The following is a 20,074-nucleotide window of genomic DNA, read 5'->3' as shown; positions in this document are numbered from 1 at the left end:
GGGCGGCCGTGGAGGCGGGAGGGCGGCCGTGGGGGCGGGAGGGCGGCCGTGGGGGGCGGGAGGGCGGCCGTGTGCGTGGCCGTGGGGGGCGGGAGGGCGGCCGTGTGCGTGGCCGTGGGGGCGGGAGGGCGGCCGTGGAGGTGGGTGCGCGGCCGTGGTGGCGGGAGGGCGGCCGTGGAGGTGGGTGCGCAGCCGTGAAGGCGGGAGGGCGGCTGTGCAGGTGGGTGCGCGGCTGTGCAGGTGGGTGCGCGGCTCGCAGGGCTCTGCTTGCCTGGGCTACCCGCCTCGCTGACTGCAAAGGTGGCCAGCTTCCTTCAGAAGCGTTTCTACTGTTTTTGTTTTGTTTTGTTTTGTTTTGTTTTTGAGATGGAGTCTTGCTCTGTTGCCCACACTGGGCCCAGCCTCCCGAGTAGCTGGGATTATAGGTGCACAGCACCACACCCAGCTAATTTTTTTTTTTTTTTGAGACGGAGTCTTGCTCTGTCACCCAGGCTGGAGTACGGTGGCATGATCTCAGCTCACTGCAACCTCCGCCTCCTGGGTTCAAGCGATTCTCCTGCCTCAGCCTCCTGAGTAGCTGGGATTATAGGCGGGCGCCACCACACCCGACTAATTTTTGTATTTTTAGCACAGACGGGGTTTTCACCATGTTTGTCAGGCTGGTCTTGAATTTCTGACCTCATGATCCACCTGTCTTAGCCTCCCAAAGTGCTGGGATTACAGGCTTGAGCCACTGTGCCCGGCCTAATTTTTGTATTTTTAATAGAGATGGGGTTTCACCATGTTGGCTAGGCTGGTCTCGAACTCCTGACCTCGTGATCCGCCCGCCTCAGCCTCCCAGAGTGCTGGGATTACAAGCGTGAGCCACCGTGCCCAACCTCTGCTGTTTTTATAAACCAGTCCCATGGTGATAAAGTGACATGGTTTCTGTCCCAGAGTGGGGGGAGCTGGGAAGAGGAGCAAGGGGCTGTTTCCTTCCTGAGAGCCATGTGAGCTCCAGTTGGTGCCTCTGCCCTGGCGTGACCCTGCCCTGTGTCAGGACAGCTGCCCCGTGGCTCCCCTGCCTTGTGGCCCGGGCATCCCATCACTGTCAGGGCCGGGTCTGCTGCCCCCCTGTGATTTGGGCCCTGAGATGGGAACATCAGTAATTCCCTTTCTTTGTTTTGTTTTTTGTTTGTTTTGAGATGGAGTCTTGCTTTGTCGCCCAGGCTGGAGTGCAGTGGCATGATCTCAGCTCACTGCAACCTCCACCTCCCGGGTTCAAGTGATTCTCTTGCCTCAGCCTCTCAAGTAGCTGGGATTACAGGCGCCTGCTACCACACCTGGCTAAGTTTTGTATTTTTAGTAGAAACGGGGTTTCTCCATGTTGGCCAGGCTGGTCTCAAACTCCTGACCTCAGGTGACCCGCCCGCCTCGGCCTCCCAAAGTGCTGGGATTACAGGCATGAGCCACCACGCCTGGCCCGCTTTCTTCAATAATGGCTTTTATGAGAGAGAGTCACTTTTTTTTTTTTTTTTTTTTTAAGACGCAGTCTCACTTTGTTGCCCAGGTTGGAGTGCAATGGTGCGATCTTGGCTCACTGCAACCTCCCAAGGTCAAGCGATTCTCTTGTCTCAGCCTCCTGAGTAGCTGGGACTACAGGTGCCCGCCACCACGCCTGGCTATTTTAAGTCCACCTTTTTAAAGTGTACAGTTCAGCATTGGCAGGATCTCCACAGGGTTGTGCAACCACCACCTCTAATTCTAGAACATTCCATCACCCAAAAAGAACCCCCTCCCCATCAGCAGCCCCCAGCCCTGGCCCCCATGCATCCCCTCCCTGTCTCTGTGGATGGGCCTGTCCTGGATATTTCAGGACATTTCATGGAAATGGGATCACGCGCCGTGTGGCCTTTTGTGTCTGGCGTCTCTCATTGAGTGTGACGTCCTCAAGGTGCATCCATGCCGTGGCGGTGTCAGAGCCTCGCTCCTTTTCGTGGCTGAGTCACGTTCTAGCGCGTGGACGGCCCCTGGGTCGCCTCTCACCTGCACGTGTATCGGTTTCTAACTTGTGCACAAGGAACCAGGAATTGCCTGGAGGTTCCTCTTGGCACATTTTTGAGCCCTCCCTTGGGCCTGGTGCTTGGGGCCCAGGCGGGACCGGAGGGTCACGAAGCCTTGGTCCGCAGGAGGTGCGGGAGACGCGGCGGCGGCACGAGCGGCGCCTGGTGGAGGTGGACAGCAGCCGGCAGCAGGAGTACGACTTCAAGATGGCACAGGCGCTGGAGGAGCTGCGGAGCCAGCACGACGAGCAAGTGCGGCTCTACAAGCTGGAGCTGGAGCAGACCTACCAGGCCAAGGTGTGGCCGGCAGGCGGGTGGGCGGGGGCGGCCGGTGGGAACCCCGCCCCGCGCCCGCGCTCACCCGCCCGTCTCCCCGCAGCTGGACAGCGCCAAGCTGAGCTCTGACCAGAACGACAAGGCGGCCAGTGCGGCTCGCGAGGAGCTGAAGGAGGCCCGCATGCGCCTGGAGTCCCTCAGCTACCAGCTCTCCGGCCTCCAGAAGCAGGTGATGAGCGCAGCGCCACCGTCTGCCGTCCCCCTGGCCCGACTTCTGGGCCCTGCCCTGGATGTGCGGGGCGTGGGGCTCTGGCCTCTTGGCATCGGATGCAGCCCTCGGGGCGCCCAGCGATGCCCCTTCCCTCCCCTCCCGTGCGCCCCATGCCCAGGCCTGGTCTCTGCCCCAGTCTGTGGTGAGGGCCCATCTCCCGCAGTCCCAGGATCACCTGGGCCTTGTGACCCACGGGCTGCCCTGACCTTCGCCGCCCGCCCCCTCCGCAGGCCAGTGCCGCTGAAGATCGCATTCGGGAGCTGGAGGAGGCCATGGCCGGGGAGCGGGACAAGTTCCGGAAGATGCTGGACGCCAAGGAGCAGGAGATGACGGAGATGCGGGACGTGATGCAGCAGCAGCTGGCCGAGTACCAGGAGCTGCTGGACGTGAAGCTGGCCCTGGACATGGAGATCAACGCCTACCGGAAGCTCCTGGAGGGCGAGGAGGAGAGGTGCGGCAGGCCAGGAGGCTTGGGAGCACAGAGCGAGGAGGAGGGGCGGGGCAGGAGGAGAGGCGGGACGGGGCTGCAGGGAGTGCCGGGCAGGGGTGGAGGTGGGGCCGGGTCGCGGCCGCCACTCTGCGTGCCCTGGGCTGTCTGGGGCTCCCACTACCAGTCCCACCTTCCTTGCCTTCCCCACAGGCTGAAGCTGTCCCCCAGCCCATCCTCGCGCGTCACCGTCTCACGAGCCACCTCGAGCAGCAGCGGCAGCATGTCCGCCACCGGGCGCCTGGGCCGCAGTAAGCGGAAGCGGCTGGAGGTGGAGGAGCCCTTGGGCAGCGGCCCAAGCGTCCTGGGCACGGGCACGGGTGGCAGCGGTGGCTTCCACCTGGCCCAGCAGGCCTCGGCCTCGGGCAGCGTCAGCATCGAGGAGATCGACCTGGAGGGCAAGTTTGTGCAGCTCAAGAACAACTCGGACAAGGTGACCGGAAAGACCGGGGCATGGGGGTAACGGGGTGACCCAGCTGATGGGGGTGACCAGGGTCAGGGTGACGGGGCCGCCGGCCAATGCGAGGCAGGGGACAAGGTGACTGGAATGACCGGGGCATGGGGGTAACGGGGTGACCCAGCTGATGGGGGTGACCAGGGTCAGGGTGACGGGGCTGCCGGCCAATGCGAGGCAGGGGACAAGGTGACTGGAATGACTGGGGCATGGGGGTAACGGGGTGACCCAGCTGATGGGGGTGACCAGGGTCAGGGTGGCGGGGCCGCCAGCCAATGCGAGGCAGGAGACAAGGTAACTGGAATGACCGGGGCATGGGGGTAACGGGGTGACCCAGCTGATGGGGGTGATCAGGGTCAGGGTGGCGGGGCCGCCGGCCAATGCGAGGCAGGAGACAAGGTAACTGAAATGACCGGGGCATGGGGGTAACGGGGTGACCTAGCTGATGGGGGTGATCAGGGTCAGGGTGACGGGGCCGCCGGTCAGGACGAGGCAGGGGACAAGGTGACTGGAATGACCAGGGCATGGGGGTAATGGGGTGACCTAGCTGGTGGGGGTGACCAGGGTCAGGGTGATGGGGCCACCAGCCAGGGTGATGGGGGCGGTGTCACAGTCCTGGCGGCTGAGGGTCAGGCGTGTGCCGTGTCTTCCAGGATCAGTCTCTGGGGAACTGGAGAATCAAGAGGCAGGTCTTGGAGGGGGAGGAGATGGCCTACAAGTTCACGCCCAAGTACATCCTGCGCGCCGGCCAGATGGTCACGGTAGGTGGTGGGGCAGGAGGGCGAGGGTGGCCACGGATGGGGTGTGAGGTGGGGTCAGGGGACTGGAGGCGCAGGACTTGGCGGGGGTGGGTGGGGATGATGGTGGCACCAGGCACCGTCTCAGAGCGGCTGCCGCGGTCATAGAACCTCCATGTGCCAGTGTCACCCCACTGGGCCTCCCTGGAGCCTGAGTGGTGTGCCCTGGGTCTGAGTCCAGGCTGCTGGGGCTGGCAGGCGTCCCCGTGAAGGGTTAACAGTCAGGCGCATGGGCCATGGAGCCTGGTGGGTGTCAGATCCCAGTTCAGCCCCTGCTTGCCAAGAGCCCTTGGCCTCTGTGAACCCTGGTCTCTTCTTGTGTATCCTGGGGACCATCACCCTGGATAAGCCTGCGTCGGGCTGGAAGGACTGAACGCCCAGGGCATTGAAGGGGGCTATGTGGTAGGGGCCACTGGCTGGCCCACGTCCCTGGAACCAGAGGTGACCCTGATGGGGCCATTGTTCTTGGGTCCTCAGGTGTGGGCAGCTGGTGCGGGGGTGGCCCACAGTCCCCCCTCGACGCTGGTGTGGAAGGGCCAGAGCAGTTGGGGCACGGGCGAGAGCTTCCGCACCGTCCTGGTTAACGCGGATGGCGAGGTGGGTGTGTGTGGCTTGGGGGGGTGCTCGGCTGGAGTCCTGGGCAGGGTCTGGGGACCCTCGGGGCCGCCACAGCAGCTCTGGGCCTGATCCCGGGACACGCTGCCGTGTTCTGTCCCGCACAGGAAGTGGCCATGAGGACCGTGAAGAAGTCCTCGGTGATGCGTGAGAATGAGAATGGGGAGGAGGAGGAGGAGGAAGCCGAGTTTGGCGAGGAGGATCTTTTCCACCAACAGGTAGGACCCCTGTGCCCACTTGCGGCTGGGGGGCAGCCTCTGGGGCAGAGTGAGCTCGTGCACACACATACACATGCGTGCTGGCCGCATCCCCGACGGGAGCTCTGTCTGGCTGCCGTGGCTCAGGGTGAAGCCAGCCTTGGCTGTTACCAGCACGGCAGAGACCTGTTCTTGCCTCCTGGGTCGTGCCCGTCGTGTGAATTTGCGACATCACAGACCTCAGGGTAGCTGGCCAGGGGGTCCCCTGAGAGGTGGGTGTTGAACAGCTCCCCAAATGCTCTCTGGTCAACCGGCTTCCTCAGTCGAAGACACAGGTCCCTTCAATACTGGCTTCTTGGGAGAAGATGAGTGCAGAAACCACAGCTGCATTAAACGCGTGCGTCGCAAGTTCCTGTGACTGTTTTGGAACCCAAAACAGAATGTGTAGCTCACAGGCGGGCTCATGGGGACATGGAAGTGGAATGGAAGGCTCTAGAAATAGACACTGTTGTTGCTCAGCCCCTCCCTGGTGGGGAGGTGGGGGCAGCCATCTACCTGCCGGCTGCCTCCAGGCTGGCCCTGATCATGGCCGACCTTCCTTCCTTCCTTCCTGCAGGGGGACCCGAGGACCACCTCAAGAGGCTGCTACGTGATGTGAACCCACACTCCTCAACCACACACCTTTCTTAACCCAGAGCCACTGAAAACTATTTTTATATCATTGGCTTTCTTTAGTTCTTGATACATTTCTAGAGAATTTCTAAGCGAACTGCCAGAACGTGTGGGTGGGCCTCCCCCAGCCCTCCCTCCTGGCGGGTCTCCTCCAGCCTCACTTCGCTGCCACTTCGCCGCTGCCCCGGAGACTTTTCAATCCCACCCCACTCCCCATCTCACCATTTGGTCAAATTGGAAGCCCAGGGCCAGGACCCCGCGGTTTAGAAGATGCTTGGGCTTGGAGGGAGGAGGGCCGGCGAGGCTAGCGAGGGGACAGGAGACGGCCCTGCTGCGGACGGAGGGCGGAAACTGCGTAGGAATTCAATGGTGGTGGTTTTTTTTAAGGCTTTCTACAAAACCAAATTCAGAATCCAGGCGTGGACCTGGTGGGGCCCGGGGCCAAGCCTGCATTCTGGCTGCCCAGCTTCGGACAGCGGGAACTCCTCAGGCAGCCACGCAGCGGGTGTGGACCAGCATGGGGATGGCGTGGCCCCCGGGGTGGGTTTTCACTCCGCTGCCTGGGCTTCCAGATTCCCGTTCTGGCAGCGCACCGGCCGGGTTTCTCGGACCATTGACTTTATTTGGGGGAGTTTTCCCGCAGTTCAGTTCCTGACTGTGCAGGGCCAACAGGGCAGGGGAGGGGAAGACCCGGGGAAGGAAGAATGAGGACAGTCCCGTCGTAAGACCTGTCACAACAATAAGCAGGGAGGGGAGATGTGGAGGGGACACATCTGGTTGCCTTGGAGGCAGAAGCTGTGAGTTTCAGAACAGCTGTCTGCAGGGAACGCCACCATGTTGACCCTCTGGAGGAGAGCGCTGTGGAGCCCCTCCCATGTTCCAGCTCCGTCTGCCCTGTGCCTATATATACACATGCGTCTATCCATACTGTGCTTTTATCTGTGATTTTCTCGCTGAAACCATGTTTCTCAGACAGGCCAAGGCCACCTGACTCCTATCACGACGCACCCAAGCCCCTCAGTCCAGCTTCCCAATGCCTGGCACCCCCCTTCGGCAATAGCTCACCATTTACACCCTCCCTCATAGATACACAGAAGTTATTTTTTTAATGGATATTTATTTTTTTACATTGGTCAGTATGCAGGTCAGGAGCTCACGCCAGGGCCTTGAGGACAGGCTGACCCTCCTCCCCGGGGTGGCGTGGGGCTGGGGCACCCTCCGATGGCAGAGCCTCCTTCAGAAAGTGCAGCTCAAGTCTTAAAGACACCAAAACTGAGCCATGGGCACGCGCCGTCTCCGGGCCATGGTGTTCACTGCAGGGCGGGGGCGGCACCGCTCCCCTGTGACTGCATCCCGCCTCCCTGGGGACCTGCCTGTGGCAGGAAGGAATGGGGGGCCCCAGCCCCAGGCCGGGAAGGAGCCAGCGGCCGACAAAGCAGAAACACCTGCTGCTCCACGTAGCCCCTGCTCGCTGTCCTTGCTCTCAGAAGTCCCTGTCCCATGTAGATAGAGGGGGGCGCATCTTACCAAAGCATTTCCTCCTGGAGGCTACACCGCTGTGCTCCCAGTCAGGCGGCTGGTAGGGAGCTTTGCCTGCCCCGGGGATACCCTCTGCCAGCCACTGGAAGTGGGAATGCTGGCGACAGACTGTGTCCTCTTTCCCACCTTCGTGGCAGGAATCACCCGGACCCGACTGGCTGGGCTTCGTGCCAGCGAGGGTTATGGGGGTGGGTCTTGGTGATCTTGTCCTGTGGGGAGTCTGCAGTGGTCTCAGCCACATCCTATGTATTTTGGCTCTGGAGGAGCAAAGCTGTATCCTGGAGTTGGTCTGTGATTTGCCGACAGCCTTGCAGGCTGGGCTCAGGGACAAAAAGTCCCCCCCAAAACCCGCAGGTCCTCATGTCCAGACGCTGCCCAGTCCTGTCCTGAACACAGCACGCGCCAGGCCCACAGAACCCCCCACCCTACATTTGCCTTGGGTGGAGCTGGGGGTGGTCCTAGGACTGCGGGTGCCCTTAGCTGAAGCGGGTGGGGAGAAGCGTGGACTGGGCAGCCTGTGGGTGATTGGAGGTTCATTGAGAATTGAGTCTTTGGAAACACTAAGAAAATCAAATTTTTAAAAGTTATTTATGGCCTGGGAAACAATTTGCATTTGTCCCCAAATACGCTTAGCTGTGTGCCGCTTAGAATGATGCGAAACCATCCCTCTGTGTAAGCCCATGCCGTGTGACTCGAAGCCTAGCGCCCTCCCTGCGAAGCATCAGACGCCACCCAGCCCTGGGGGGAGGCCCACGCCTGCTGGACCAACGCGGGTTCTGGGGTGCACAGCGCCAGGTTAACGCTGAAGCCTGCCCCGCTGAGCCCAGGAGCCGGGAGGCCTGCGGGCTGACCCAGAATCCGATCATGCACCTGTCCTCATGCCAGCGGCTTTGGCTGGGGTTGGTCTGAAGCCTGCACGCGGCAGTTCTTTGTTAAAGATCTGAGGGACTCAGTCCTGGGGCGTCGCCGCCTGCAGCCTCTTCCAAGCCCTGCGTCCAGCGAGCGTCACAGCACAACCTGCAAAAACGGAGCTGGGCTGCAGCTGGGGCTGGCATGGACTTTCATTTCAGAGATTCGGTTTTTAAGAAGATGCATGCCAAATGTGTTCTTTTTTTTTTTCCAATGATTTGTAATATACATTTTATGACTGGAAACTTTTTTGTACAACACTCCAATAAACATTTTGATTTTAGGTTCTGCCTCTGAGTTTATTCCTGAGGGGAAGCTCGAGCCGGGGCCTCTGCCCTAATGAAGCGGATGTCTAAGACCCCTCCACCCCCAAGGAAAAAGATCATTGGCGAGTGTAGCTAGTGTAAACAGGACCCAGGCGATGCATGAGACCCTGCCCTTTTTTTTCTAGTGAGCCTCCGACGCTGTTGCACAAGCTGACTCTTCGTCACGTGATGCGACCGGGCTCCGCCCCGGCGGCAGCACGCTGTATAGACGCGCCGGGTGCTTCGTGCGCATGCGCGGCAGGCCCTTCGGGAAGAGCTGGAGGCAGAGCGTGAGTACAAAGTGATCGGCCTCGGCCGCACGCAGTAGCCCCCCTACTCCCCGGCCAAGTCAGGGCCGCCCTCTTCCCGCGGAGTCGCAACCACGGGTAGCTCGTGTAGGTAACGGCAGGTCCAGGCCTCCGCATAAGCGGAGGGCCCCCCGCGCGACCTTGAATGGCCCGGGCGCGCGCGGTCGTGTGGGAGTTGTAGTCCTCCGTCCCCGTCCGCGCGGACTCCGTTTCCCGTGGTGCCCCGGGCGGCCCGCTTCCGGCGCAGTTAGTTACGGGTCGGCGCACGCGGCCTCGGTCCGGTTGACTTTGCGGAGCCATGGAGGGCGGCTTCGGCTCCGATTTCGGGGGCTCCGGCAGCGGGAAGCTGGACCCAGGGCTCATAATGGAGCAGGTGAAAGTGCAGATCGCCGTGGCCAACGCGCAGGAGCTGCTGCAGGTGCGGGGCTGGCCGGGGACGGGCGCTGGGGGCGACAGGGCCACCCCTGGGGGCCGACGTCGCGGCTAAAGCCTCGCGTGTCTCCACAGAGGATGACGGACAAGTGTTTCCGGAAGTGTATAGGGAAACCTGGGGGCTCCCTGGACAACTCCGAGCAGGTGAGACCCGCGGAGGTTCGGGGCAAGGGTCGCGAGGGCCTAGATTCGGGGGGGGAGGTGTCTGCGCGTGCGCAGACTAACGGGGAGGTGCGACGGTGTGGCCACTGCACGTGCGTAGTCTGCAGCCCGGGCGGCCTGGAGCCGGGGTCAGGGCGGTCCCCGGGGCCGCGAAGTCCCGAGCTGAGCCGTGCGCCCCTCCGCTCCCGCAGAAGTGCATCGCCATGTGCATGGACCGCTACATGGACGCCTGGAACACCGTGTCTCGCGCCTACAACTCGCGGCTGCAGCGGGAACGAGCCAACATGTGACCGGCGAGCGCGGGCCACCCCACCCTGTTCATTTCCATAAACGTGCTTTGAGAGGCGGGGTCCGCATGTACGTACTGCCTGCCCGGGGCTTAGGAGGGTGGCACCGGTGCTGGGACAGACGGGACTGTGTCCTCGCCACCCCCCGCCCTGCCCCCTGCCAGCCAGTGCAGCTTGGATCTCGGGGGTGTGGGGCCCCGTGCCTTCCTAAAGTGCTGGCAGCCCAGTGGCACCTCCTTCAGGCCTTTGGGGTATTCCCCTAGTGTGCCCAAGTCAGCCTCATATTCTGGGCGGACAGCTTGTCTGGACTTTGGAGTTGGGGGTGGTCAGACACCACAGGAGCTGTCACCTCCTGCGGATGGGCAAATAAATTGGTGGAGGACGGAGAGAAACCTCTTTATTTCCCTCCTGAGGGGTCTCTCTCTGGGAAGAGGTGACGCGTGTCCCTGGAACCCCAGCTCGGAGGGTCTCAGCCTCCCCTGGGTTGGGAGAAGTCCATCTTTCCCCTTAGTGCCACCGGGCTGCTGAGTCACGAGGAATGTGTTGCTGCTGCCACCCCTGCCCCAAAGGCTAAGGGGGACAGCCCTCCCCTTGTCAGGGCTTGCTTTGACCCCGCTTCGTTCCACCCCGGGTCCTGGTGGAGCGCCAGGCAGGTGGTCCTCGCTGTGACACTGAGGTGCTGAGCCAGTGAGCTAGGGTGGAGGGACTGTGTTTATTGGAACAAAGGGTGGTACCAAAATGCATCCCCATGACCCACAGCCCCGCCCCCCCCACCCGTCCTTGGGTAGGGTACGGTGGGGTGGGGTGTTGGGTGGCCTGCTGCTCCTGTTGCTTTTACGTAGAGTCTCGGCCTGGGCAGTCACGTGGCGGTCACTCCTGGATGTGCTGTCCTATCCAACCTCTCACAGCTGCCACCCGGGTATAGACACCTGGGAAGTGGGGCCGGCCACAGCCATAGCCCCAGCTGGTGACCCCAGTTAGCACCCACCGTCCAGAGGGCTCCCTGCAGGCCAGGGGTCCCCCAGCGTCACCCTGTTGGGGAGAGAAGAAAGGGGGTTCAGAGGTCAGTACCTCCCCTACAGCAGCCCTTGGGTCACTGGCCCCTCTAGGAGTGACCCTAGTGACTTCCCCTGGGAGCCGCATTTTCACTATCTGGAAAATGGGCTCAATGCAAAGGTGGCAGACATTTATGGACACCCGCCACGTGGTCCCGGAGTGGAACGGTGCCTCCCACTGCAGCCTCTGCCTGCTCTGCCGCCGAGGCCCAGGGATGGGATGCGGTGGGTTGCCCAGTAAACGGCTGTGGAGTGGAAATTCCTCCAGAGCCAAAAAGGCTCCCTGCTTGATCCGCTGGAGAAGTCTGCACCGGAGGGTGGCGCCCGGATGGTGGGCTTCGTGGCAGCGGGAACCCGCCCTCCCCGGCGGCTGGGCGGGACCTGGTCCCCTGGGCCGGGGCGGGGCTCACCGAGCAGCTGTCCACGCCACCCTGCGGGAAGCCGGCACACAGCATGCGGCTGCTGATCTGCACTGGGTAGAAGCGGCGGCAGGTCTGCTCGCTGAGGAGGCGCACGGCCGCCTTCTGCAGCTGCCGCGCCATGGAGCCTGCGGGCGGGCGAGCGAGACGGGGCGGGTGGGGACCGCGTCCGGCCGCCCCCCGAGCCCCGCACCACCGCGGCCCCGGGCGCGCCTACCTCCTTCGCGCACCGAGCCCCAGCCAGTGATGACGCAGCGCGTGCCGTCTGGGGGTCGCGGCGCGGGCTCGGGTAGGCAGATGGGACGCACCAGGCGGCTGCGACGCACCGGCCCTGCCAGCTCCAGCAGCGCCACGTCGTAGTCGAGCGTGTAGAGATTGTAGAACGGGTGCTTGTAGATGCGCGCCACGCGCTCCAGCTGCCCCTCCGCGCCGCTCAGGAACGGCGTGCCTAGGAAGGCCGCCCACTGCTTGGGGTCCCCGTAGCTGCGGGGCGCGCGAGGACAGGCGTCGGCCCGAGCCCCCACGCCCCCGGCCCCCGCCCCTGCGGTGTCCCCCAGCGGCCGACTGGCACCCTGGGCAGGGTTCTTGGCCTCTTGGTCTCTGGCTGTCGGTGTGGGAATGGGCTCAGTCTCCCCCATCAGGCACCGAGGCTGCACCGGGAACTGCAGCCATCACCACCTAATATGAGCGCTCTGAAAAGGGGTCTAGTGGCCGTGAGAGTCCCGCCCCCCCCTCCTGCCCTCCCCTTCTGACCTCCAGCCCTGCAGAGCCCAGAGCTGGGTGTCCCCTCTGGAAGACCGGACCCCTCGCCTGCCAGGGCTTGGGCCCTGGGGAGGGCAGCTTTCTACTGGGTGGGCTTTGGGGGGCTGGAGCCAAGTCCCAGGGGCGAGGGCTGGGGAAAGAAGTGACCCCAATGTTCCCGTGGGCTTAGCCTGGAGCTGGGGGGGGCCGCAGCTTCCGGGTTAGGTGGGGACCGCGGGGTAGGACTCAGCCTTCGCAGCCCCAGCCCCGTGTGGTCAGGCTAGGGGGTGGGTGGTCAGGGGAGGGCTGCAGGGAGCGAGGATGGGGAGATAGCGGGTGGGAGAAGTGGCCTGGGGCAGTGGGAGCCGGGGTTGGGGAGGGCACTCCCGGCAAAGGAGGGGGTCACGGTGCGTTTTCGGGCAACAGTTCGGTTCCGGGTGAGCTACAGACACGTGTAGGGGCATTTGGAGCGTTTGGGACTCACACGTCGAAGCAGTGCGCCGCCGACAGCAGCCACCTCTCTGCCACCAGCACGGCCCCGCAACGGTGTTCCCGGCGCCGCAGCCACAGGCTCACCTGCCACGGCCACTCCCCACGGCCCGCTGCGCTGCCGCCCACAATCCTGGTGAGCGCGGCCGGCGCCAGGCCACAGTCTGCGGGGGAGCCAGGCGCGTGAGCAGGCGGACCCAGGGCACCTCCTCCACGAAGGCCCCCCTGGGCGCCGCCTCTCCGCGAATCCCCCTGGGAGCCCCAGGGAGTAGGTTGTGATGGGGGACCTATCCCAGGAAAACTCAGCAGGAAAGGACACTGGGCCTGCTGCTTGGTCTTTGGGCTTTTCTCAAATAACACTGGAAATGCCTTTGTTGCCTATGACTTCAGTTTTGGGACCATACGTTTCCCCTGCCGGAGGCCCCTCTCATGGCAGCCTCCCACATCTCCGTCTTCCGGGAGTTCCCTCCCACCCCAAGGCCTTTGCACACACCAGGGCCCTGCCCCAGAGGCCCCAGCCCTGCCTTGGTGCCCTCTGCCTGGATCCCTGATCACCTCCAAGCCCTCCCCAGACGGTACCAAGCGCAAAGGCCTTCCTCAGAACACAGCTGTGGAAAGAACACGTGGGTGGTTTCCAGGGGGGCTTCAGGGACCCTGTTACCACCCATGGAGGGGGTCCCATACCCACCTGCTGTCTCCAGAGGGGCGTTTTCCTCCTCAGGGACAAGCCCCCCCCCCCCCCCCCGGCGCCCTCTATCACCACCCAGCTGGCTTCCCTGGGTCCCCCCCCCCCCGCCCCCCACCAACCGCCATCCAACCCGCAGCAGCTACCAAGGCCAGTAAGGGGAAATGCCAGTTCCCCACCAGCCTTGGCACCATCTGGCCCTGACATAAGACCAGGTGGCCTTGGAGAATCTGACAGCAGCCGCAGCCGCTGTCCTTGGGAACACCAGCTACCTCCACACAGAACCCGCCTGTATTTCAAGGGGGCCCTTCTCCACCTCTTTTGGGCCCAAAGAGATCCCACGCCATAGCTATTGAAAAAGTCAAAATCAGCTGAGACTGAGAAAGTGAGAGCCCCCAGGCTGCAGGGACAGACCTACATGAGGGCAGCTGCCAAGTTAGCAAGAAACACGCACCCAAGGACATGGCACAGCTGTGAACCATCAAAGCCCCTGCTTTCATTTTTTTTTTTTTTTTAAAGTTTTTTAGAGACAGGCTGTGTCACCCAGGCTGGAGTATAATGGCATGATCTCGGCTCACTGCAGCCTCTGCTTCCTGAGCTCAAATGATTCTCCTGTCTCAGCCTCCCCAGTAGCTGGAACCACAGGCATGCACCATCACGCCTGGCTTTTTATTTATATTATTATTATCTAGCTGGAGTCTCACTCTGTTGCCCAGGCTGGAGTGCAATGGCACGATCTCGGCTCACTGCAACCTCCACCTCTGGGTTCAAGCGATTCTCCTGCCTCAGCCTCCCAAGTAGCTGGGATTACAGGCACCTGTCACCATGCCTGGCTTTTTTTATTTATTTTTTTGTAGAGATGGGGTTTCACCATGTTGGCCAGGCTGGCCTGGAACTCCTGACCTCAGGCGATCCACCCACCTTGGCCTCCCAAAGTGCTGGGATTACAGGCATGAGCCACCGTGCCCAGCCAGAGAGGACGTTATGTCTTTTTCTTTTTTCTTTTTTTTTTTTTTTGAGACAGAGTTTCGCTTGTTGCCCAGGCTGGAGTGCAGTGGCATGCAGCTCACTGCAAGCTCCGCCTCCCGGGTTCATGCCATTCTCCTGCCTTAGCCTCCCGCGTAGCTGGGACTACAGGCACCCACCACCACGCCTGGCTAATTTTTTGTATTTTTTCAGTAGAGACAAGGTTTCACCGTGTTCGCCAGGATGGTCTCGATCTCCTGACCTCTTGATCCGCCCGCCTCGGCCTCCCAAAGTGGATGACGTTATGTCTTGTTAGGCAGCCCAGGCTGATTAACATGGGACCCTCCACTCCCAGGGATCCCTCCGTCTCTCCCGGTACCTGGTAGCTGGGAGTGTGTGGTGGCCTCCGGGGCGTCTGGAAATGGCGTCTGTCCCCTAGCAGTGGTGCTCACGGCAGATAAGGTTGAGTTGGCAGGTTGGCCCGTCACCCTGCTGGCAGCCCCAGGGGTGGGTCTGCTGGGTGTGGCCCCCAGGACTGTGAGGCCAGCTGTCGTCCTGGGGCTGGTGGTGGCCAGCATCCTTGTGGTCGAGGAGGGAGACACGGGAAGGGGCTGGGAGGACATGATCTCCAGGATCCAGCCCTTTAGCCTGGTGATGCGCGTGTACACGCCTGGCTTCTTAACCTGAGCACAGCCAATACCCCAGCTCACGATCCCTGCCAGATAAAACACGCCAGGGGCCTCCTCGCAGGCCAGGGGGCCCCCAGAGTCACCCTAGAAAGGAAGGAAAGAGCACTGGTTGGTCCTCCAGGGACCCTCTCTTCCCAGCACTGCCATACCCTCCTGCGTTCCTACAGTGGGTGGGAGCCATCGAGGGCGGGGGGGCAGAGGGCACAGCGCAGGTCTGGAGACCTGACTGCAGCCCCGTGCCTGGCTGTGTGACCTGGAGTGAGTCACTTCTCCTCTCTGAGTTTCCATCATTCTTGCTTTTGTTTTGAGGAGGTAAAACAATGCAGAAAAACTCTAAAAATAACAGTAAGGCCAGGCGTGGTGGCTCACGCCTGTAATCCCAGCACTTTAGGAGGCCGAGGCGGGCAGATCACGAGGTCAGGAGATCGAGACCATCCTGGCTAACATGGTGAAACCCCGTCTCTACTAAAAATACAAAAATTAGCTGGGCGTGGTGGTGGGCGCCTGTAGTTCCAGCTTCTCGGGAGGCTGAGGCAGGAGAATGGCATGAACCTGGGAGGCGGAGCTTGCAGTGAGCTGAGACCGCACCACTGCACTCCAGCCTGGGCAACGGAGCAAGACTCCCTCTCAAAAAAAAAAAAATAATAACAACAATAACAGCCATGAATAGTCCCACCACCTAGAAGTAGCCCCTGACCACTAGCTGCCAGGCTTATTTCTTTTCTTGAGGCGGAGTCTCGCTCTTGTTGCCCAGGCCGGAGTGCAGTGGCATGATCTCGGCTCACTGCAACCTCCACCTCCTGGGTTCAAGTGATTCTCCTGCCTCAGCCTCCCAAGTAGCTGGAACTACAGGCATAAGCCACAACGCCCGGCTAATTTTTGTATTTTTAGTAGAGATGGGGGCTTCACCACGTCGGCCAGGCTGGTCTCCAACTCCTGACCTCAGATGATCCACCCACCTTGGCCTCCCAAAGTGCTGGGATTACAGATGTGAGCCACCTGGCCTGGCCTCAACATTCTTTTCAAGATAAAAAGCTAACTATTGTGAATTCCCCATTTATATAGAGAGTAAATAGTATAATAATAGATATTATAAATACCTATTATTCTATTTTTATTGTCAGATATAAAGAACAAATATAATGAATATATAGGAAGAAAAGACTATGCAAGACACCGATCTCACAACACTCCTAGAAGACAGGCATTGCTATGCTTCCCACTTTACATATGGGGATCAGAGGCCCAGAGAGGTTGAGGCACTTGCCTGGGGTCACACAGTAGTTGAAGCAGGATTTGAACTCAGAAGTCTGGTTGAAGAACTTGGGCTAGGTAGGTTCCCATTGCAGGTTATTTACCACCTTCCTTTTAACTACTGTGTGTGAATGAGCATTTACACTGTCATTGATATTTTGTATTGATTAGTAATAATGGCATCTAACTTTGAGAGTTACTATTGAAATCTGATGCTTTTTTTTTTTTTTTTTTTTTTGAGGTGGAGTCTTGCTCTGTTGCCTGGGCTGGAGTGCAGTGACATGATTTCGGCTCACTGTGACCTCCGCCTGCTGGGCTCAAGCAATTCTCCTGCCTCAGCCTCCCGAGTAGCTAGAATTACCGGCACCTGCCACCATGCCTGGCTAAATTCTTGTAGTTTTTTAGTAGAGACAGGGTTTCGCCATGTTGGCCAAGCCAGTCTTGAACTGCCTACCTCAGGTGATCTGCCTGCCTTGGCCTCCCAAAGTGCTGGGATTACAGGCATGAGCCACTGCACCCGCCCTTCTTTGTTTTTTGAGATAGGGTCTTGCTGTGTCACCCAGGATGGAGTGCAGCCGTGTGATCACAGTTTACTGCAGCCTAGACACCTGGCCTCAAGAGATCCTCCCAGTTCAGCTGCCCAAGGAGCTGGGACCACAGGCGCCTGCCACTCTGCCTGACAAATTTTTTTTTTTAATTTTTGTAGAGACGGGGTCTCACTATGTTGTCCAGACTGGTCTTGCAATCCTGGCCTCGACTGATCCTACCTCAGCCTCCTGAAGCACTGGAATTACAGGCATGAGGCACTGCACCCAGCCTGAAAATTAACCTGTCTGTGTGTGCACGGTTGAGCCTTCAGAAATCTGGGCATGGTGGCTATTGCCGGGTGCAGTGGCTCAGGCCTGCCATCCTAGCAGTTTGGGAGGCTGAGGCGGGCGGATCACCTGAGGTCAGGAGTTCGAGACCAGCCTGGCCAACATGGTGAAACCACGTCTCTACTAAAAATACAAAAATTAGCTGGACGTGGAGGCACATGCCTGTAGTCCCAGCTACTCCAGAGGCTGAGGCAGGAGAATCACTTGAACCCAGGAGGAAGAGGTTGCAGTGAGCCGAGATCACGCCACTACACTCCAGCCTGGGCAACAGAGCAAGACTCCATCTCAAAAAAAAAAAAAAAAGGAAAAAAAAATCTAGGCTGGGTACAGTGGCTCACGCCTGTAATCCTAGCACTTTGGGAGGCCCAGGTGGGCAGATCACGACATCAGGAGATCGAGACCATCCTGGCCAACATAGTGAAACCCCGTCTCTACTAAAAATAGAAAAATTAGCTGGGCATGGTGGCACGTGCCTATAATCCCAGGTACTCGGGAGGCTGAGGCAGGAGACTCGCTTGAACCTGGGAGGCGGAGGTTGCAGTGAGCCAAGATCGCACCACTGCACTCCGGCCTGGGTGACAGAGCCAGACTCTGTCAGAAAGAAAGAAAGAGAGAAAGACAGAGAGAGAGAGAAGGAAAGGTTAGGGAAGGAAAGGGAGGGAGGGAAGGGAAGGAAAGGGAGGGAGGAAAGGGAAGGAAAGGGCGGGAGGGGAGGGAAGGAGAGGGTGGGAGGGAAGGGAAGGAGAGGGCGGGAGGGAAGGGAAGGAGAGGGTGGGAGGGAAGGGAAGGAGAGGGCGGGAGGGAAGGGAAGGGGAGGGAGGGAAGGGAAGGAAAGGGAGGGAGGAAAGGGAAGGAAAGGGAGAGAGGGAAGGAAAGGAAAGGGAGGGAGGGAAGGAAAGGAAAGGGAGGGAAGGGAAGGGAGGGAGGGAAGGAAAGGGAGGGAGGGAAGGGAAGGAAAGGGAGGGAGGGAAGGGAAGGTAGGGAGGGAAGGGAAGAAAAGGGAGGGAGGGAGGGAAGGAAACGGAGGGAGGGAAGGAAAGGGAGGGAGGGAAGGGAGGAAAGGGAGGGAGGGAAGGGAGGAAAGGAATGGAAGGAAAGGCAGGGAGGAAAGGAAAGGGAGGGAGGGACGGAAAGGGAGGGAGGGACGGAAAGGAAAGGGAGGGAGGGAAGGAAAGGAAAGGGAGGGAGGGAAGGAAAGGGAGGGAGGGAAGGAAAGGGAGGGAGGGAAGGAAAGGGAGGGAGGGAAGGAAAGGAAAGGGAGGGAAGGGAAGAAGAGAAAGGGAAGGAAGGGAAGGGAGGGAAGGACAAGGAGGGAAGAAACAGGAGGGAAGGAGGGAGGGAAAGAAAGAAAGGAAAAAAATCTAGGTCTGCACACAAAGAACTGCTGGGTGAACGGCTGTGGGCATTTCATGGAAATATTGCCCGCTTTCCCCCTTTGAATGCTTACCTGGCAGGAGTCGACTTTGCCTTCCAGGAAGCCTGCGCAGATCATGCGGTCTGTGAGGGAGAAGTTGTAGAGCACACTACAGGTTTTCTGGTCTATGATGCCCACAGACGCCTTCTGCAGGAGCTCGGGCTTGGTGGCTACCAGGGAAAGAGCCAGAAAGGCCGCTTGCACAGTGATCATCAGAGCAGCTCCAGTTCCGCTCCGATAACAGCCCGAGATGCAGCATCCCCACCCCACAGACAAAGAAACCAGGGCTCACAGAGTTGCAGGAATCTCACAAAGCCACAGAGTGAGGAGGAGGTGGGCCTGATTCCCCACTCAGAGCGCAAGAGTCTCCACACTGTCCCCATGGGGCTGCCGCCCTAGCACCTGGGTAAGGTGTAGGAGGCCATTCTGAGGTCAAGAGAAGCATTAACTGTTGGAGTGGGAGGGGTCTCGGGATAGACTAGCGCAAGCAAGCACCAGTGAGCATTTGCTTTTTTTGTTTTTTGAGACAGGGTCTTGCTCTGTTGCCCAGGCTGGAGTGCAGTGGCATGATCATGGCTCACTGCGGCCTTGAACTCCCAGGCTCAAGTGATTCTCCTGCCTCAGCCTTCTAAGTAGCTGGGACTACAGGCATGTGCCACCATACTCAGCTAATTTTTAATTTTTCTATTATTTTTTTTTTTTTTTTTGAGATGGAGTCTCGCTCTGTCACCCAGGCTGGAGTGCAGTGGCACAATCTCAGCTCACTGCAGCCTCTGCCTCCCAGATTCAAGCAATTCTCCTGCCTCAGCCTCCCGAGTAGCTGGGATTACAGGCATGCATCACCACACCCGGCTAATTTTTGTATTTCTAGTAGAGACGGGGTTTCACCATGTTGGCCAGGCTGATCTCAAACTCCTGACCTCAAATGATCCACCCTCCTGGGCCTCCCAGAGTGCTGGGATTACAGGTGTGAGCCACCGCATGTGGCCGCCAGCAAACATTTTCTATAAATGGTCAGAGAATTAAATATTTTCAGCTTTAAGGGCCAGTCTCTGTTCCAAGTATTTAACTCTGCTGCTATTGCAGGAAAGCAGCCATAGACAATCTGTTGATGTGTGAACATGGCCCCTGTTCCAATAAAATTTTGTTTATACAAACAGGCAACCGCCAGATTTTGCCCCCAGATGGAATGGGGAAGTGAGAGGTGTGTGGGCAGTGGGACCAAAGACAAAGGGATCAGCCACAGAGGTCCCTGTGCAGTGGAATTGGTTTAGGGTCCAGGTAACAGATGCCCATCCTGACCCTCCCCAGGCCAGGCCCTGGAGAATAAATCCACCGTTCCCCTTGATGGGGCAGCGCTCACCATTTCCTTCCTGCGTATTTCCCCATCCGGAGATCATGCACTTCCGGCCCACAGGGAACTTCTGGGTGGCCAGGGGCAGGCAGACAGGCTGGATGTATTTGTTGAAGGCCAGGGGGCTGGCCAGCTCCAGGACAGCCAGGTCGAAGTCCAGGATGCCAGGGTTGTAGAGGGGGTGCAGCACTACCCGCCGCAGCCCGATCTTCACCGGGCTCCCGCCCAGGCCCAGGAGGGACGCAGTGCCCAGGTGGGCCCGAACCTGCTCCACCTTCGTGCTATGGAGACAGGGCCCTCAGACATGCCTGCCCTCCAGCACATGCCCGCCTTCTTGGGGAGGGACAGGGCTGATGCACACCCCCAGGAAGCCACACAGG

General features: G+C 60.0%; 3 protein-coding genes and 1 long non-coding RNA gene across 8 annotated transcripts in view; 3 read left to right on the top strand and 1 right to left on the bottom strand.

Moving 5' to 3' along the window:
- LMNB2 (lamin B2) overlaps positions 1-8,836 on the top strand; it is a 29,095-nt gene extending 20,259 nt beyond the window's left edge. For 2 of the 4 annotated variants that reach the window (XM_016934651.4, XM_016934655.3), the window contains 8 exons: positions 2,169-2,339; positions 2,422-2,547; positions 2,820-3,040; positions 3,230-3,509; positions 4,184-4,291; positions 4,805-4,924; positions 5,050-5,160; positions 5,756-8,542. In XM_016934651.4, the coding sequence (XP_016790140.1) occupies positions 2,169-2,339; positions 2,422-2,547; positions 2,820-3,040; positions 3,230-3,509; positions 4,184-4,291; positions 4,805-4,924; positions 5,050-5,160; positions 5,756-5,797 (1,179 nt within the window). In that variant the 3' untranslated portion in view covers positions 5,798-8,542. Of the gene's footprint in view, positions 1-2,168; positions 2,340-2,421; positions 2,548-2,819; positions 3,041-3,229; positions 3,510-4,183; positions 4,292-4,804; positions 4,925-5,049; positions 5,161-5,755; positions 8,543-8,710 lie in introns of those variants that run through there. The other 2 variants (XM_016934652.4, XM_054673493.2) reach the window with 2 other exon arrangements.
- On the top strand, positions 8,834-9,814 carry TIMM13 (translocase of inner mitochondrial membrane 13). The gene is made up of 3 exons (XM_001151542.8): positions 8,834-9,290; positions 9,380-9,448; positions 9,658-9,814. Exons 1-3 carry the CDS (start codon positions 9,171-9,173, stop codon positions 9,754-9,756), a joined length of 288 nt encoding a protein of 95 aa, XP_001151542.1. The 5' UTR covers positions 8,834-9,170; the 3' UTR covers positions 9,757-9,814.
- Positions 9,815-10,446: 632 nt separating this feature from the next.
- Positions 10,447-20,074, bottom strand: part of TMPRSS9 (transmembrane serine protease 9) — a 66,853-nt gene continuing 57,225 nt past the window's right edge. For both annotated transcript variants that reach the window (XM_016934650.3, XM_063800456.1), the window contains 7 exons: positions 19,704-19,975; positions 18,374-18,510; positions 14,488-14,881; positions 12,453-12,621; positions 11,445-11,710; positions 11,219-11,355; positions 10,447-10,785 (listed from right to left, as the gene is read on the bottom strand). In XM_016934650.3, the coding sequence (XP_016790139.2) occupies positions 10,624-10,785; positions 11,219-11,355; positions 11,445-11,710; positions 12,453-12,621; positions 14,488-14,881; positions 18,374-18,510; positions 19,704-19,975 (1,537 nt within the window). In that variant the 3' untranslated portion in view covers positions 10,447-10,623. The remainder of the gene's footprint in view (positions 10,786-11,218; positions 11,356-11,444; positions 11,711-12,452; positions 12,622-14,487; positions 14,882-18,373; positions 18,511-19,703; positions 19,976-20,074) is intronic.
- LOC134809030 (uncharacterized) lies at positions 15,922-19,499 on the top strand. The gene is made up of 2 exons (XR_010153514.1): positions 15,922-16,129; positions 18,481-19,499. It is a non-coding gene; the product is annotated as an uncharacterized LOC134809030 (long non-coding RNA).

Source organism: Pan troglodytes, chromosome 20 (genome assembly GCF_028858775.2).
Source record: "Pan troglodytes isolate AG18354 chromosome 20, NHGRI_mPanTro3-v2.0_pri, whole genome shotgun sequence".
NCBI lineage: Eukaryota > Metazoa > Chordata > Mammalia > Primates > Hominidae > Pan > Pan troglodytes.
Note: the sequence above shows the minus strand (reverse complement) of the source record. Positions and strands in the feature narration are given on the sequence as shown.